The sequence below is a fragment of the Oncorhynchus mykiss genome, chromosome 16 (genome assembly GCF_057628025.1).
Source record: "Oncorhynchus mykiss isolate SJ-2025 chromosome 16, ASM5762802v1, whole genome shotgun sequence".
NCBI classification, from domain to species: domain Eukaryota; kingdom Metazoa; phylum Chordata; class Actinopteri; order Salmoniformes; family Salmonidae; genus Oncorhynchus; species Oncorhynchus mykiss.
Genome location: NC_143037.1, coordinates 657,947 through 675,327, shown reverse-complemented (window position 1 = coordinate 675,327; position 17,381 = coordinate 657,947). Strand labels below are relative to the sequence as shown.

Below are 17,381 nucleotides of genomic sequence, written 5' to 3'. Positions count from 1 at the left end.
ACCGCTGGTATGAGGTTCTAACTGTGGAATGTGGTGGTTGGTTTTCCCCAGACATAATGGGACCCATGTCGTCCAAAAAGATCACTCCAGATTGACAAAACACCTGGATGATCATCAAGACTCTTGGAAGAATGTTCTATGGACAGATAACTTTATGGACGACATGGTTACTCTCAGGTAACCCCTCCAACTCTCCAACACAGTATTATACCATCAGAGATACAGGACTAGTCTCAGGTAACACCTATGTCAGAATGCTGTTCATTGACTACTTCCCACCATCGCATCTCCAAGCTCATCATCAAGCTTGGGGCCCTGGGTCTGAACCCTGCCCCGTGCAACTGGGTCCTGGACATCCTGACGGGCCATCCCTAGGTGGGGAAGGTAGGACACAATACCTCCTCTCCGCTGATCCTCAACACAGGGGCTCCACAAGGGTGCGTGCTCAGCCCCCTCTTGTACTCACTGTTCACCCATGACCGCGTGGCCATGCACGCCTCCTACTCAATTATCAAGTTTGCAGACGATACAACAGTAGTAGGCCTGATTAAAGAGTTCCACATCACACAAAGAAGGATGGATGAGTCGCGAATGGGCCCTGGTCAAAATAAGTGCATTACGTGGAGAATGCACTACGTGAAGAACACAACATGGTCTCTACCATCCACCTCTGATAAACATCTCATGTAAAACTTCTTATGGCTGGGGGCAGTATTGAGTAGCTTGGATGAATAAGGTGCCCAGAGGTGCCCAGAGAAAACGGCCTGTTCCTCAGTCCCAGTTGCTAATATATGCATATTTTTAGTACATTTGGATAGAAGACACATTGAAGTTTCTAAAACTGTTTAAATGATGTCTGTGAGTATAACATAACTCATATGGCAGGCAAAAACCTGAGAAGAAATCCAAACAGGAAGTGGGAAATCTGAGGTTGGTCGATTTTCAACTCAGCCCATATCGAATACACAGTGGGAAATGGGTCAAGTTGCACTTCCTAAGGCTTCCACTAGATGTCAACCGTTTTTAGAAACTTGAATGAGGCTTCTACTGTGATGTGGGGCTGAATGGGAGGGGAATGAGTCAGGTGTCTGGCAGAGAGCCACGTGATGGTCACGCGCATTTCACATGAGAGCGACCTGCGCTCTATTGCTTTTCTACAGGCAGGAATTCTCCGGTTGGAACATTATTGAAGATTTATGATAAAAACATCCTAAAGATTGATTCTATACTTAGTTTGAAATGTTTCTACGACCTGTAATATATCTTTTCGGCTGCACTTTGAAAAGTACAAAGTATTAACTTAAGGGGGCTGAATAATTTTGCACGCCCCATTTTTTCAGTTTTTGATTTGTTAAAAAAGTTTGAAATATCCAATAAATGTCGTTCCACTTCATGATTGTGTCCCACTTGTTGTTGATTCTTCACAAAAAATACAGTTTTATATCTTTATGTTTGAAGCCTGAAATGTGGCAAAAGGTCGCAAAGTTCAAGGGGGCCGAATACTTTCGCAATGCACTGTATTTGGACATAAATGATGAACATTATCGAACAAATCAAACATTTATTGTGGAACTAGGCTTCCTGGGAGTGCATTCTGATGAAGATCATCAAAGGTAAGGGAATATTTATAAGGTTATTTCGGATTTCTGTTGACTCCAACATGGCGGATAAATGTATTTGTTTTCTGAGCGCCGATCTCAGATTATTGCATGGTTTGCTTTTCCGTAAAGTTCTTTGAAATCTGACACAGCGGTTGCATTAAGGAGAAGTATAGCTATAATTCCATGTGTAACACTTGTATTTTCATCAACATTTATGATGAGTATTTCTGTAAATTGATGTGGCTCTCTGCAAAATCACTGGATTTTTTTGGTACTACTGAACGTAATGCGCCAATGTAAACTCAGATTTTTTTCATATAAATATGAACTTTATCAAACAAAACATACATGTATTGTGTAACATGAAGTCCTATGAGTGTCATCTGTTGAAGATCAACAAAGGTTAGTGATTCATTTTATCTCTATTTGTGCTTTTTGTGACTCCTATCTTTGGCTGGAAAAATGGCTGTGCTTTTCTGTGGCTTGGTGGTGACCTAACGTAATCGTTTGTGGAGCTTTCCCTGTAAAGCCTTTTTGAAATCAGACACTGTGATTAACGAGACTTTTATTTTTTAAATGGTGTAAAATACTGGTATTCTAGAGGAATTTTAATCTAGATTTTTGTTGTTTTGAATTTGGCGCCCTGCACTTTTATTGAATGTTGTCGTATCGATTCTGTTAATGGTATATCAGCCCTGAGAAGATTTTAAACAGATATCACAACATGCTCTCTACCATCCACCTCTGAAACACATCTAATTTAAACAGACAACACGGTCTCTACCATCCACCTCTGAAACACATCTCATTTAAACAGACAACACAACATGGCATCTTGTACCATCCTACCAGAAAAGCAGAATACATAATAACCAGTCACATATGACATATTACTCCATGTGGTCTGAGAGTGAATCCCAAATGGCACCCTATTCCTTATTGTGCATTACATTCCAGTGGGTGCAATGTGGGCTGTGGACTGAGCCTTCTCTCAGCAGAGAGTGTGTCAGAGAGATCCATGTGATATATAGTGTGTCAGAGAGATCCATGTGATCTATAGTGTGTCCGAGAGATCCATGTGATCTATAGTGTGTCAGAGAGATCCATGTGATCTATAGTGTGTCACAGAGATCCATGTGATCTATAGTGTGTCAGAGAGATCCATGTGATCTATACTGTGTCTGGGTGGATATTGATCCAGCTGCATTGTGATATTGATTGAAACCATGACAGGTATGAGAGTTTATTTATCAGACTGTTTACAAACTGGATTCTTCCTATTATGAGAGATGGAGTCAACTTCTTCCCAAATAGTATCTATCAAAAAATACAAATGTGGAAAAGCAGGCAAAAAAAAATAATCAACTTCAAGAACAAACATAAATCTAGACAATGTCTACATCTATAACATTCTGTTATGATCCAGCGGGGATACGACTCACAACCTGTACAAAATCACACAAAACCAGAGAACAAACATCACGACACCAGAGGACAGACATCACAACACTAAAGAACAATCATCACAACCCCGGAGAACAAACATCACAACAACCGAGAACAAACATCACAACACCAGAGAACAAACATCTGAACCCCAGAGGACAAACATCACAACCCCAGAGAACAAACATCACAATGTAGAGAACAATCATCACAACCCCGGAGAACAAACATCACAACAACCGAGAACAAACATCACAACACCAGAGAACAAACATCTGAACCCCAGAGAACAAACATCACAACACCAGAGAACAGACATCACAACACTAAAGAACAAACATCACAACATAGAGAACAAACATCACAACACCAGAGAACAAACATCACAACCCCAGAGAACAAACATAACAACACCAGAGAACAAACATCACAACCTCAGAGAACAAACATCACAACACCAGAGAACAAACATCTGAACACTAAAGAACAAACATCACAACATAGAGAACAAACATCACAACACCAGAGAACAAACATCACAACACCAGAGAACAAACATCACAACACCAGAGAACAAACATCTGAACCCCAGAGAACAAACATCACAACACTAAAGAACAAACATCACAACATAGAGAACAAACATCACAACACCAGAGAACAAACATCACAACACCAGAGAACAAACATCTGAACACTAAAGAACAAACATCACAACATCAGAGAACAAACATCACAACACTAAAGAACAAACATCACAACCCCAGAGAACAAACATAACAACACCAGAGAACAAACATCACAACACCAGAGAACAAACATCACAACACCATAGAACAAACATCTGAACACTAAAGAACAAACATCACAACATCAGAGAACAAACATCACAACACTAAAGAACAAACATCACAACCCCAGAGAACAATCATCACAACACCAGAGAACAAAACATCACAAAACCAGAGAACAAACTTCTGAACACTAAGGAAGAAACATCACAACCCCAGAGAACAAACATCACAACCACGGAGAACAAACATCACAACCCCAGAGAACAAACATCACAACCCCAGAGAACAAACATCACCACACCAGAGAACAAGCATCTGAATACTAAAGAACAAACATCACAACCCCAGAGAACAAACATCACAACACCAGAGAACAAACATCACAACACAATAGAACAAACATCTCAACACTAAAGAACAAACATCACAACATAGAGAACAAACATCACAACATAGAGAACAAACATCACAACATCAGAGAACAAACGTCACAACACTAAAGAACAAACATCACAACCCCAGAGAACAAACATCACAACACCAGAGAACAAACATCTGAACACTAAAGAACAAACATCACAACATCAGAGAACAAACATCACAACACCATAGAACAAACATCTGAACACTAAAGAACAAACATCACAACATAGAGAACAAACATCACAACATAGAGAACAAACATCACAACATCAGAGAACAAACATCACAACACTAAAGAACAAACATCACAACCCCAGAGAACAAACATCACAACACCAGAGAACAAACATCTGAACACTAAAGAACAAACATCACAACATCAGAGAACAAACATCACAACACTAAAGAACAAACATCACAACCCCAGAGAACAAACATCACAACACCAGAGAACAAACATCACAACACCAGAGAACAAACATCACAACACCATAGAACAAACATCTGAACACTAAAGAACAAACATCACAACATAGAGAACAAACATCACAACATCAGAGAACAAACATCACAACACTAAAGAACAAACATCACAACCCCAGAGAACAATCATCACAACACCAGAGAACAAACATCACAACATAGAGAACAAACATCAGAACATCAGAGAACAAACGTCACAACACTAAAGAACAAACATCACAACCCCAGAGAACAAACATCACAACACCAGAGAACAAACATCTGAACACTAAAGAACAAACATCACAACATAGAGAACAAACATCACAACATAGAGAACAAACATCACAACATCAGAGAACAAACATCACAACACTAAAGAACAAACATCACAACCCCAGAGAACAAACATCACAACACCAGAGAACAAACATCTGAACGCTAAAGAACAAACATCACAACATCAGAGAACAAACATCACAACACTAAAGAACAAACATCACAACCCCAGAGAACAAACATCACAACACCAGAGAACAAACATCACAACACCAGAGAACAAACATCACAACACCATAGAACAAACATCTGAACACTAAAGAACAAACATCACAACATAGAGAACAAACATCACAACATCAGAGAACAAACATCACAACACTAAAGAACAAACATCACAACCCCAGAAAACAATCATCACAACACCAGAGAACAAACATCACAAAACCAGAGAACAAACTTCTGAACATTAAGGAACAAACATCACAACCCCAGAGAACAAACATCACAACCACAGAGAACAAACATCACCACACCAGAGAACAAGCATCTGAATACTAAAGAACAAACATCAAAACCCCAGAGAACAAACATCACAACATAGAGAACAAACATCACAACACAATAGAACAAACATCTGAACACTAAAGAACAAACATCACAACATAGAGAACAAACATCACAACATAGAGAACAAACATCACAACATCAGAGTACAAACATCACAACACTAAAGAACAAACATCACAACCCCAGAGAACAAACATCACAACACGAGAGAACAAACATCACAACACCAGAGAACAAACATCACAACACCAGAGAACAAACATCACAACACCAGAGAACAAACATCACAACACCAGAGAACAAACATCACAACACCAGAGAACAAACATCACAACCCCAGAGAACAAACATCACAACCCCAGAGAACAAACATCATAACACTAAATAACAAACATCACAACACCAGAAAACAAACATCACAACACCAGAGAACAAACATCACAACACCAGAGAACACCAGAGAACAAACATCACAACACCAGAGAACACCAGAGAACAAACATCACAACACCAGAGAACACCAGAGAACAAACATCACAACACCAGAGTACAAACATCACAACACCAGAGAACAGACATCACAACACCAGAGAACAAACATCACAAACCTATCCCCTACCCCTAGTACTCACCCCCTGTTCATCCAGTTTCAGGAGCTGCTCGGGGACCTTGGGGGAGTTGAGGGCCAGACGGAGACACTGGTCTATACTCCAGCCATGTCTACATGTAGCCCAACCCTACAATACACTGTCTCTCTCTATCCCTTACCCCTAGTACTCACCCCTTGTTCATCCAGTTTGAGGAGCTGCTCGGGGACCTTGGGGGAGTTGAGGGCCAGACGGAGACAATGGATGTTGAGTTCAGGCATCACATATTCCAGAACCTCTTTTAGAGGTAGGCCTCGGGCTGTACCATGTCTCGCCGTGGAGGGGACTGCATCCTCCAGGATTGCACCACGTAGGGTTGTTAACTGGGAGGGATGGATATAGAGAGAGAGAGAGAGAGAGAGAGAGAGAGAGAGAGAGAGAGAGAGGGAGGGAGAGAGAGAGGGAGAGAGGGAGAGAGAAAGAAAGATACAGACAGAGAGGTAGAGAGAGAGGTAGAGAGAGAGGTAGAGAGAGGGTGAGAGAGAGAGAAAGATACAGACAGAGCCCGAGACAGAGGGAGGTAGAGAGAGGTAGAGAGAGACAGAAGTAGAGAGAGACAGAGGTAGAGAGAGAGAGATAATATACATAATATGATATTTGTAATGTCTTTATTCTTTTGGAACTTCTGTGAGTGTAATGTCTACTGTTCATTTTTGTTGTCTATTTCACTTTTGTATATTATCCACCTCACTTGCTTTGACAATGTTAACATATGTTTCCCATGCCAATAAAGCCCCTTGAATTGAATTGAGAGGGGTAGAGAGAGAGAGAGAGAGAGAGAGAGAGAGAGAGTTTTTGTTGTTGTATACTTTGACAATGTAAGTAATTTAACTTGCCATGTAAATAAAGTCTAATGAATTTGATTGAATTGAATTGAGAGAGAGTGTGATAATGAGGGTTTAGGCCCCTGCACCACTACCCCCTCCACCCCTCCAGCCTCTCCATCCCTCCACCCCTCCAGCCTCTCCATCCCTCCACCCCTCCAGCCTCTCCATCCCTCCACCCCTCCAGCCTCTCCATCCCTCCACCCCTCCAGTCTCTCCATCCCTCCACCCCTCCAGCCTCTCCATCCCTCCACCCCTCCAGCCTCTCCATCCCTCCACCCCTCCAGCCTCTCCACCCCTCCACCCCTCCAGCCTCTCCACCCCTCCACCCCTCCAGCCTCTCCATCCCTCCACCCCTCCAGTCTCTCCATCCCTCCACCCCTCCAGCCTCTCCATCCCTCCACCCCTCCAGCCTCTCCACCCCTCCACCCCTCCAGCCTCTCCATCCCTCCACCCCTCCAGCCTCTCCACCCCTCCAGCCTCTCCATCCCTCCACCCCTCCAGCGTCTCCATCCCTCCACCCCTCCAGCCTCTCCACCCCTCCAGCCTCTCCATCCCTCCACCCCTCCAGCCTCTCCATCCCTCCACCCCTCCAGCCTCTCCACCCCTCCAGCCTCTCCATCCCTCCACCCCTCCAGCCTCTCCACCCCTGCAGCCTCTCCATCCCTCCACCCCGCCAGCCTCTCCATCACTCCACCCCTCCAGCCTCTCCACCCCTCCAGCCTCTCCACCCCTCCAGCCCTCCAGCCTCTCCATCCCTCCCCCCTCTCCATCCTTCCACCCCTCCAGCCTCTCCATCCCTCCACCCCTCCAGTTTCTCCATCCCTCCAGCCTCTCCACCCCTCCAGCCTCTCCATCCCTCCACCCCTCCAGCCTCTCCATCCTTCCACCCCTCCAGCCTCTCCACCCCTCCAGCCACTCCATCCCTCCACCCCTCCAGCCTCTCCACCCCTCCAGCCTCTCCATCCCTCCACCCCTCCAGCCTCTCCATCCTTCCACCCCTCCAGCCTCTCCACCCCTCCAGCCACTCCATCCCTCCACCCCTCCAGCCTCTCCACCCCTCCAGCCTCTCCATCCCTCCACCCCTCCAGCCTCTCCATCCCTCCACCCCTCCAGCCTCTCCACCCCTCCAGCCACTCCATCCCTCCACCCCTCCAGCCTCTCCATCCCTCCATCCCTCCACCCCTCCAGCCTCTCCACCCCTCCAGCCTCTCCATCCCTCCACCCCTCCACCCCTCCAGCCTCTCCACCCCTCCAGCCTCTCCATCCCTCCAGCCTCTCCATCCCTCCACCCCTCCAGCCTCTCCACCCCTCCAGCCTCTCCATCCCTCCACCCCTCCAGCCTCTCCATCCCTCCACCCCTCCAGCCTCTCCACCCCTCCAGCCTCTCCATCCCTCCACCCCTCCAGCCTCTCCAGCCCTCCACCCCTCCAGCCTCTCCATCCCTCCACCCTCTCCATCCCTCCACCCCTCCATCCCTCCACCCCTCCACCCTCTCCATCCTTCCACCACTGCCAGTCAAAGTCCCGCTGTGAGTGAATCTGGAAGTCAGACAATGTTATTTGAATTGATGTTTTCTTTCACTTCATTATTGTAAAAAATATTTTCAGAGTGAAGTGTAGTAGGGTAGTGTGTGTGTGTGTGTGTGTGTGTGTGTGTGTGTGTGTTTGAGAGAGAGAGAGAGAGAGAGAGATTGTTCACTGCAGTGCAGATACACCATTGCCATCAGTGACTGAGCAGGGGATTTAACCTTGTCTCTGTGACCGAGAGGAGAGGGCTGGCGTGACCCATTTAGTTGAAATATGGAGAAAAGGTTACGCTTCAAACCAGGACTGACATTTAATATCAGTGACACCCCCCCACCCACCCCCCCCCCCCCCCGATACAACCCTCTCCTGCATCTGTTTCACCTTCATTATTCAGAGAGCAGACCCCCTAGAGTCATTCACTGACAGCTGAGTCTGTCTGTGTGTGTGACTGGCTGACTGACTGGCTGGCTGGCTGGCTGGCTAGCTGACTGGCTGACTGGCTGACTGGCTGACTGGCTGACTGCCCAACTGGCCGACTGACTGGCTGACTGACTGGCTAACTGGCCGACTGGCTTACTGGCTGGCTTACTGGCTGACTGACTGACTGACTGACTGGCTGCCTGGCTGACTGGCTGGCTGACTAACTAACTGGCTGACAGGCTCACTGACTGGCTGACTGGCTGGATGACTGGCTGACTGGCTGGATGACTAACAAATTAGCTGACTGGCTGACTGACTGGATGACTGACTGGCTGAATGGCTGGATGACTGGCTGACTGAATGACTGACCAACTGACTGACTGGCTGGCTGGCTGGCTGGCTAGCTGACTGGCTAACCGACTGTCTGACTGGCTGACTGACTGGCTGGCTGGCTGGCTGACCATCTGGCTGGCTGGCTGACTGACTGGCTGACCAACTGGCTGACTGGCTAACCGACTGGCTGACTGGCTGACCGACTGGCTGACTGGCTGACCAACTGGCTGGCTGGCTGACCAACTGGCTGACTGGCTGACCAACTGGCTGACTGACTGGCTGGCTGACTGACTGACCGACTGGCTGAATGGCTTACCAACTAGCTGACTGACTGGCTGGCTGACTGACCAACTGGCTGACTGGCTGACTGACTGGCTGGCTGACTGGCTGACTGACTGACTGGCTGACTAGCTGGCTGACTGACCAACTGGCTGACCAACTGGCTGACTGACTGGCTGACCGGCTGACCAACTGGCTGACTTTCTGACCGACTGGTTGACTGACTGACCAACTGGCTGACTGACTGACTAGCTGACTGACTGACTGGCTGACTGACTGGGTGACTGGTTTACTGACTAACTAACTGACTCACTGTTTTTGAAAGATACTTTTCTCAGCAACATTGATGTCCTGAATGTAGCAGGTGTAACTGACAGATCAGTAGGAAAAAGTGATGGGCTACTTTCTACTAAGGAGTGACTTGACACAACGCTGGCTAAACAAGGTGTAGCTACAAACAAAACGGAGTTAAATGGTTCCAGTCTGCCGTGAACTGTTCATCCATGCAACCTTTTCCAAATATAAGTTTCTCATGTTGTCACACAGTATGCTTTAACTTGAAATAAAAATGACTGTCAGCTTGCTAGCAAACTGATATCTTTCCGACAGATAAGATCTAAACCAGGCCAGAACTTGTCCGTGTAGACCAATTTGGGTTTCCAATCTCTCCAAAAGAATGTGGTGATCGATGGTATAGCAGCACTAAGGTCTAGGAGCACGAGGACAGATGCAGAGCCTCGGTATGATGCCATTAAAAGGTAATTTACCACATTCACAAGTGTAGTCTCAGTGCTATGATGGGGTCTAAAACCAGGCTGAAGCATTTTGATTTTACCTTTACTTAACTAGGCAAGTCAGTCAAGAACAAATTCTTATTTTCAATACCTAACGGGGAACAGTGGGTTAACTGCCTTGTTCAGGAGCAGAATGACAGATTTTTACCTTGTCAGCTCGGGGATCCGATCCTGCAACCTTTCAGTAACTAGCCCAATGCTCTAACTACTAGGCTACCTGCCTCCCCTATTTGGATACTTTGTCTTTAGGAAGGCAGTAAGTTGCTGCGCAACAGCTTTTTCAAAACATTTTGAGAGGAATGGGAGATTCGATATAGGCCGATAGTTTTTTATATTTTTCTGGGTCAAGGTTTGGCTTTTTCAAGAGAGGCTTTATTACTGCCACTTTTAGTGAGTTTGGTAAACATCCGGTGGATAGAGAGTCATTTATTATGTTCAACATAGAAGGGCCAAGCACAGGAAGCAGCTCTTTCAGTAGTTTAGTTGGAAAAGGGTCCAGTATGCAGCTTGAAGGTTTAGAGGCCATGATTATTTTCATCATTGTGTTAAGAGATATAGTACTAAAACACTTGAGTGTCTACCTTGATCCTAGGTCATGGCAGAGTTTTTCAGACTCAGGACAACTGAGCTTTGGAGGAATACGCAGATTTAAAGAGGAGTCCGTAATTTGCTTTCTAATGATCATGATCTTTTCACCTAAGAAGATAATGAATTCATCACTGCTGAAGTGAAAGCCATCCTGTCTTGGGGAATGTTGCTTTTTAGTTAGCTTAGCGAAAGTATCAAAAATACATTTTGGATTGTTCTTATTTTCCTCAATTAAGTTGTAAAAATAGGATGATGGAGCAGCAGTGAGTATCTTTGATACGGCACGTTACTGTCTTTCCAAGCTAGTCGGAAGACCTCCAGTTGTGGCGCCATTTCCCTTCCAATTATCTGGAAGCTTGCTTCAGGGCTCGGGTATTTTCTGGAAGCTTGCTTCAGGGCTCGGGTATTTTCTGGAAGCTTGCTTCAGGGCTCGGGTATTTTCTGGAAGCTTGCTTCAGGGCTCGGGTATTTTCTGGAAGCTTGCTTCAGGGCTCGGGTATTTTCTGGAAGCTTGCTTCAGGGCTCGGGTATTTTCTGGAAGCTTGCTACAGGGCTCGGGTATTTTCTGGAAGCTTGCTTCAGGGCTCGGGTATTTTCTGGAAGCTTGCTTCAGGGCTCGGGTATTTTCCGGAAGCTTGCTTCAGGGCTCGGGTATTATCTGGAAGCTTGCTTCAGGGCTCGGGTATTTTCTGTATACCAGGGAGCTAGTTTCTTATGACAAATGTTTTTAGTTTTTAGGGGTGCAACTGCATCTAGGGTACAAGGTTAAATTGAGTTCCTCGGTTAGGTGGTTAACTGATTTTTGTACTCTGACGTCCTTGGATAGGTGGAGGGAGTCTGGAAGGGCATCAAGGAATCTTTGGGTTGTCTGAGAATTTATAGCACAACTTTTGATGATCCTTGGTTGGGGTCTGAGCAGATTTTTTGTTGCAATTGCAAACGTAATAAAATGGTGGTCCGATAGTCCAGGATTATGATGAAAAGCATTAAAGATCCACAACATTTATTCCATGGGACAAAACTAGGTCCAGAGTATGACTGTGACAGTGAGTAGGTCCAGAGACATGTTGGACAAAACTCACTGAGTCGATGATGGCTCCGAAAGCCTTTCGGAGTGGGTCTGTGGACTTTTCCATGTGAATATTAAAATCACCAAAAACTAAAATATTATCTGCCATGACTACAAGGTCCGATAGGAATTCAGGGAACTCAGTGAGGTACACTGTATACGACCCAGGAGGCATAAAAAGTCTAGACAGTAGTAACCCATCCACTTAGCTAAATGTGGGTGAGAGGTGGTTATAGCACTTCCATCAATGTGTCTGGGTATCATTTAATATTTATTCAATATTTTTATCTGGACACTTTCTGTTTTTGATATTGCTACTATGCAAGTACTATCACTATACCATTTACACCTTCTGTATTCTGTGCATGTGACAAATAAACTTAGATATAGCGTGTGTTTATTTGATATAGCGTGTGTTTATTTGATATAGTGTGTTTATTTGATATAGTGTGTGTATTTGATATAGTGTGTTTATTTGATATAGTGTGTTTATTTGATATAGTGTGTTTATTTGATATAGTGTGTTTAAATGATATAGCGTGTCTTTATTTGATATAGTGAATGTTTACCACATGGCCTCACATGTGAATCCTTAAAGAGATGGGTGGGGCTAAAGGCTAAGAGGGTGTGAACGATGCTGAATGGGTGTCGACAAAGAAGAGCTCTCTAGTAGGTGTACCAAAACATTCAAGGACCATTTTCACAAAAGTGGGGTTACAGGTTTAGAAACTTTCAAAGCAGAATTACTTTCCATTGATCCTCAACTGTAGAGTATATACAATTTTCTAGCTCTGAGTCTCTACTTCTATCCAATGTCAAAAACACAAGACCGAATCGAGGCGGTCGGTCACAAATAGTTGAAATAAAAAAGGGAAAATAAATAAACATAAATATGGGTTGTATTTACAATTGTGTTTGTTCTTCACTGGTTGCCCTTTTCTTGCGGCAACAGGTCACAAATCTTGCTGCTGTGATGGTACACCAATTCAATAGAAATATCTCTCTCTCTCAACTCTTCCTCCCTCCCCCACCTTTCCTCCAATCCCCTGTTTTGTTTTTTTACCTGACTGGTCCTGAAGGTGACCCGGTAGTTATACTGCATCCATTCCTTCTCCTTCCCTTCATCCAGCTTCTCTCTCCTGATGCTGACTGCTACTGGACCCAGGTTCTCGTCCACTCCAAAGTAGTTCTGGTGTTCTGCAGGACAGGAGAGGAGAGGCCAGACATGAACAATCAGACAAACTGACTTTTTACATGCCCAGACAAATAGCGCCACACACACAGGGTTATGCTAATGCTAATGTTCACACACACACACACACACACAGGGTTATGCTAATGCTAATGTTCACACACACAGGGTTATGCTAATACACACACACACACACACACACACACACACACACACACACACACACACAGAGAGAGAGAGAGATGGTAACACAAACCACCGCCATAACCCAAAAACAGAACCCCATTTAATGTCGGCATTATTTATTAAAACTATCGTTTTAAAATTGGCAGCCTTTCATTGAATATCAAATTAATTATTCCTTTTCATTGTGTATAGATGGTAATGGTTAGCTTGGCTAAATGCTAATGGTTCACTGCCCAATTATATATATAAAAATACAAAAGTACCATGTATGCAAAATGTAAATGTAAAATGTATTTGTAAAATGTATTAATATGTAGCAGAAAAGCTTTGAAAAAAATATATTTGTCCTCTGAAAAGGGGTTGGGGGAGAGTTTAATATAAAAAAAATATCTAAAAAATAAATGATTATCTGGGATAAACGCTAATGGTTATCTGGGCTAAACGCTAATGATTATCTGGGATAAACGCTAATGGTTATCTGGGATAAACGCTAATGGTTATCTGGGCTAAACGCTAATGGTTATCTGGGCTAAACGCTAATGGTTATCTGGGATAAACGTTAATGTTCTCTGGGCTAAACGCTAATGGTTATCTGGGATAAACGCTAATGGTTATCTGGGCTAAACGCTAATGGTTATCTGGGCTAAACGTTAATGTTCTCTGGGCTAAACGCTAATGGTTATCTGGGCTAAACGCTAATGGTTATCTGGGCTAAACGCTAATGGTTATCTGGGCTAAACGCTAATGGTTATCTGGGCTAAACGCTAATGGTTATCTGGGCTAAACGCTAATGGTTATCTGGGCTAAACGTTAATGTTCTCTGGGCTAAACGCTAATGGTTAGCTGGGATAATTGGTAATGGCTATCTGGTCTAAATGCTAATAGTTCACTGGGTTAAACGGTAATGGCTGTTTATTTTTATTTTTATTTCCACCTTTATTTAACCAGGTAGGCTAGTTGAGAACAAGTTCTTATTTACAACTGCGACCTGGCCAAGATAAAGCATAGCAATTCGACACAAACAACAACACAGAGTTACACATGGAGTAAACAAACATACAGTCAATAATACAGTAGAAAAAAAAAGTCTATATACAGTGAGTGCAAATGAGGTAAGATAAGGGAGTTAAAGCAATAAATAGGGTTAGGGTTAGGGTTAGCAATTAAACACTGGAATGGTAGATGTGCAGAAGATGAATGTGCAAGTAGAGATACTGGGGTGCAAGTAGAGAGAAATAAATAAATACCAGTATGGGGATGAGGTAGGTAGATAGATGGTCTGTTTACAGATGGGCTATATACAGGTGCAGTGATCTGTGTGCTGCTCTGACAGCTGGTGCTTAAAGCTAGTGAGGGAGATGTGAGTCTCCAGCTTCAGTGATTTTTGCAGTTCGTTCCAGTCATTGGCAGCAGAGAACTGGAAGGAAAGGCGGCCAAAGCCTCTAGAGTGGAGCCTTTCACCATGTGATCTTGTCTTTGTTCATACACTATAAAACTACCATCTTTAGATTCTGACAGAAAAAAAAACAATTCTGCTGTACTATCTAGATATATGGGAGAACAATGAGGATGGTAGCATAGTCTGCTGTCCTATCTAGATATATGGGAGAACAATGAGGATGGTAGCATAGTCTGCTGTACTATCTAGATATCTGGGAGAACAATGAGGATAGTAGCATAGTCTGCTGTACTATCTAGATATCTGGGAGAACAATGAGGATGGTAGCATAGTCTGCTATACTATCTAGATATCTGGGAGAACAATGAGGATGGTAGCATAGTGTGCTGTACTATCTAGATATCTGGGAGAACAATGAGGATGCACATTCAGATGTACTCTCTCTCAGGTGATTTATTCTCTCTCCCTTCTCTTACAATAGAGGTGTGAAATAATATAGTGATGTCATGCAGAGGAGAGGAGGGGGGAGTCGAACAGGAGCACACCACACAGCAGTGTTATAATGAAACAGACCATAACCCCCGGCAAAGCCAGAGAGAAGTCAGTAAGACAGAGATCAAGCCAAGCCATAGACTGTTCTCTCTGCTTCCGCACAACCAGCAGTACTGGTGCATCAAGTCTGATACCCAACACGCTTCTGAACAGTTTCTATACCCAAACCATAAGACTGCTAAATATAACAGGTGGAGTACTACAGACACCATAATAACAGGTAGAGAACTACAGACACCATATTAACAGGTAGAGAACTACAGACACCATAATAACAGGTAGAGAACTACAGACACCATAATAACAGGTAGAGAACTACAGACACCATAATAACAGGTAGAGAACTACAGACATCATTATAACAGGTGGAGGACTACAGACACCATTATAACAGGTAGAGAACTACAGACACCATTATAACAGGTAGAGAACTACAGACATCATTATAACAGGTGGAGGACTACAGACACCATTATAACAGGTAGAGAACTACAGACACCATTATAACAGGTAGAGAACTACAGACATCATTATAACAGGTGGAGGACTACAGACATCATTATAACAGGTAGAGAACTACAGACACCATTATAACAGGTAGAGGACTACAGACACCATTATAACAGGTGGAGGACTACAGACACCATTACAACAGGTAGAGAACTACAGACACCATTATAACAGGTAGAGAACTACAGACACCATTATAACAGGTAGAGAACTACAGACACCATAATAACAGGTAGAGAACTACAGACACCATAATAACAGGTAGAGAACTACAGACACCATAATAACAGGTAGAGAACTACAGACACCATAATAACAGGTAGAGAACTACAGACACCATAATAACAGGTAGAGAACTACAGACACCATAATAACAGGTAGAGAACTACAGACACCATAATAACAGGTAGCGAACTACAGACACCATAATAACAGGTAGAGAACTACAGACATCATTATAACAGGTAGCGAACTACAGACACCATAATAACAGGTAGAGAACTACAGACACCATAATAACAGGTAGAGAACTACAGACATCATTATAACAGGTGGAGGACTACAGACACCATTATAACAGGTAGAGAACTACAGACACCATTATAACAGGTAGAGAACTACAGACATCATTATAACAGGTGGAGGACTACAGACATCATTATAACAGGTAGAGAACTACAGACACCATTATAACAGGTAGAGGACTACAGACACCATTATAACAGGTGGAGGACTACAGACACCATTACAACAGGTAGAGAACTACAGACACCATTATAACAGGTAGAGAACTACAGACATCATTATAACAGGTGGAGGACTACAGACATCATTATAACAGGTAGAGAACTACAGACACCATTATAACAGGTAGAGAACTACAGACACCATTATAACAGGTAGAGAACTACAGACATCATTATAACAGGTGGAGGACTACAGACATCATTATAACAGGTAGAGAACTACAGACACCGTTACAACAGGTAGAGAACTACAGACATCATTATAACAGGTAGAGAACTACAGACATCATTATAACAGGTGGAGGACTACAGACACCGTTATAACAGGTAGAGAACTACAGACATCATTATAACAGGTAGAGAACTACAGACACCATTATAACAGGTAGAGAACTACAGACACCATAATAACAGGTAGAGAACTAAGGACATCATTATAACAGGTGGAGGACTACAGACATCATTATAACAGGTAGAGAACTACAGACACCATTTAACAGGTAGAGAACTACAGACAGCATAATAACAGGTAGAGAACTACAGACATCATTATAACAGGTGGAGGAATACAGACATCATTATAACAGGTAGAGAACTACAGACACCATAATAACAGGTAGAGAACTACAGACACCATAATAACAGTTAGAGAACTACAGACATCATTATAACAGGTGGAGGACTACAGACATCATTATTACAGGTAGAGAACTACAGACACCATAATAACAGTTAGAG

At 43.6% G+C, this 17,381-nt stretch overlaps 1 protein-coding gene across 5 annotated transcripts in view; it reads right to left on the bottom strand.

Moving 5' to 3' along the window:
• Window positions 1-17,381, bottom strand: part of sipa1l2a (signal-induced proliferation-associated 1like 2, genome duplicate a) — a 303,115-nt gene that overhangs the window by 158,340 nt on the left and 127,394 nt on the right. For all 5 annotated transcript variants that reach the window (XM_090201691.1, XM_090201693.1, XM_090201694.1 and 2 more), the window contains exons 6-7: window positions 13,122-13,255; window positions 6,357-6,545 (exon numbers count right to left, since the gene is read on the bottom strand). In XM_090201691.1, coding sequence (XP_090057817.1) covers window positions 6,357-6,545; window positions 13,122-13,255 — 323 coding nt within the window. The remainder of the gene's footprint in view (window positions 1-6,356; window positions 6,546-13,121; window positions 13,256-17,381) is intronic.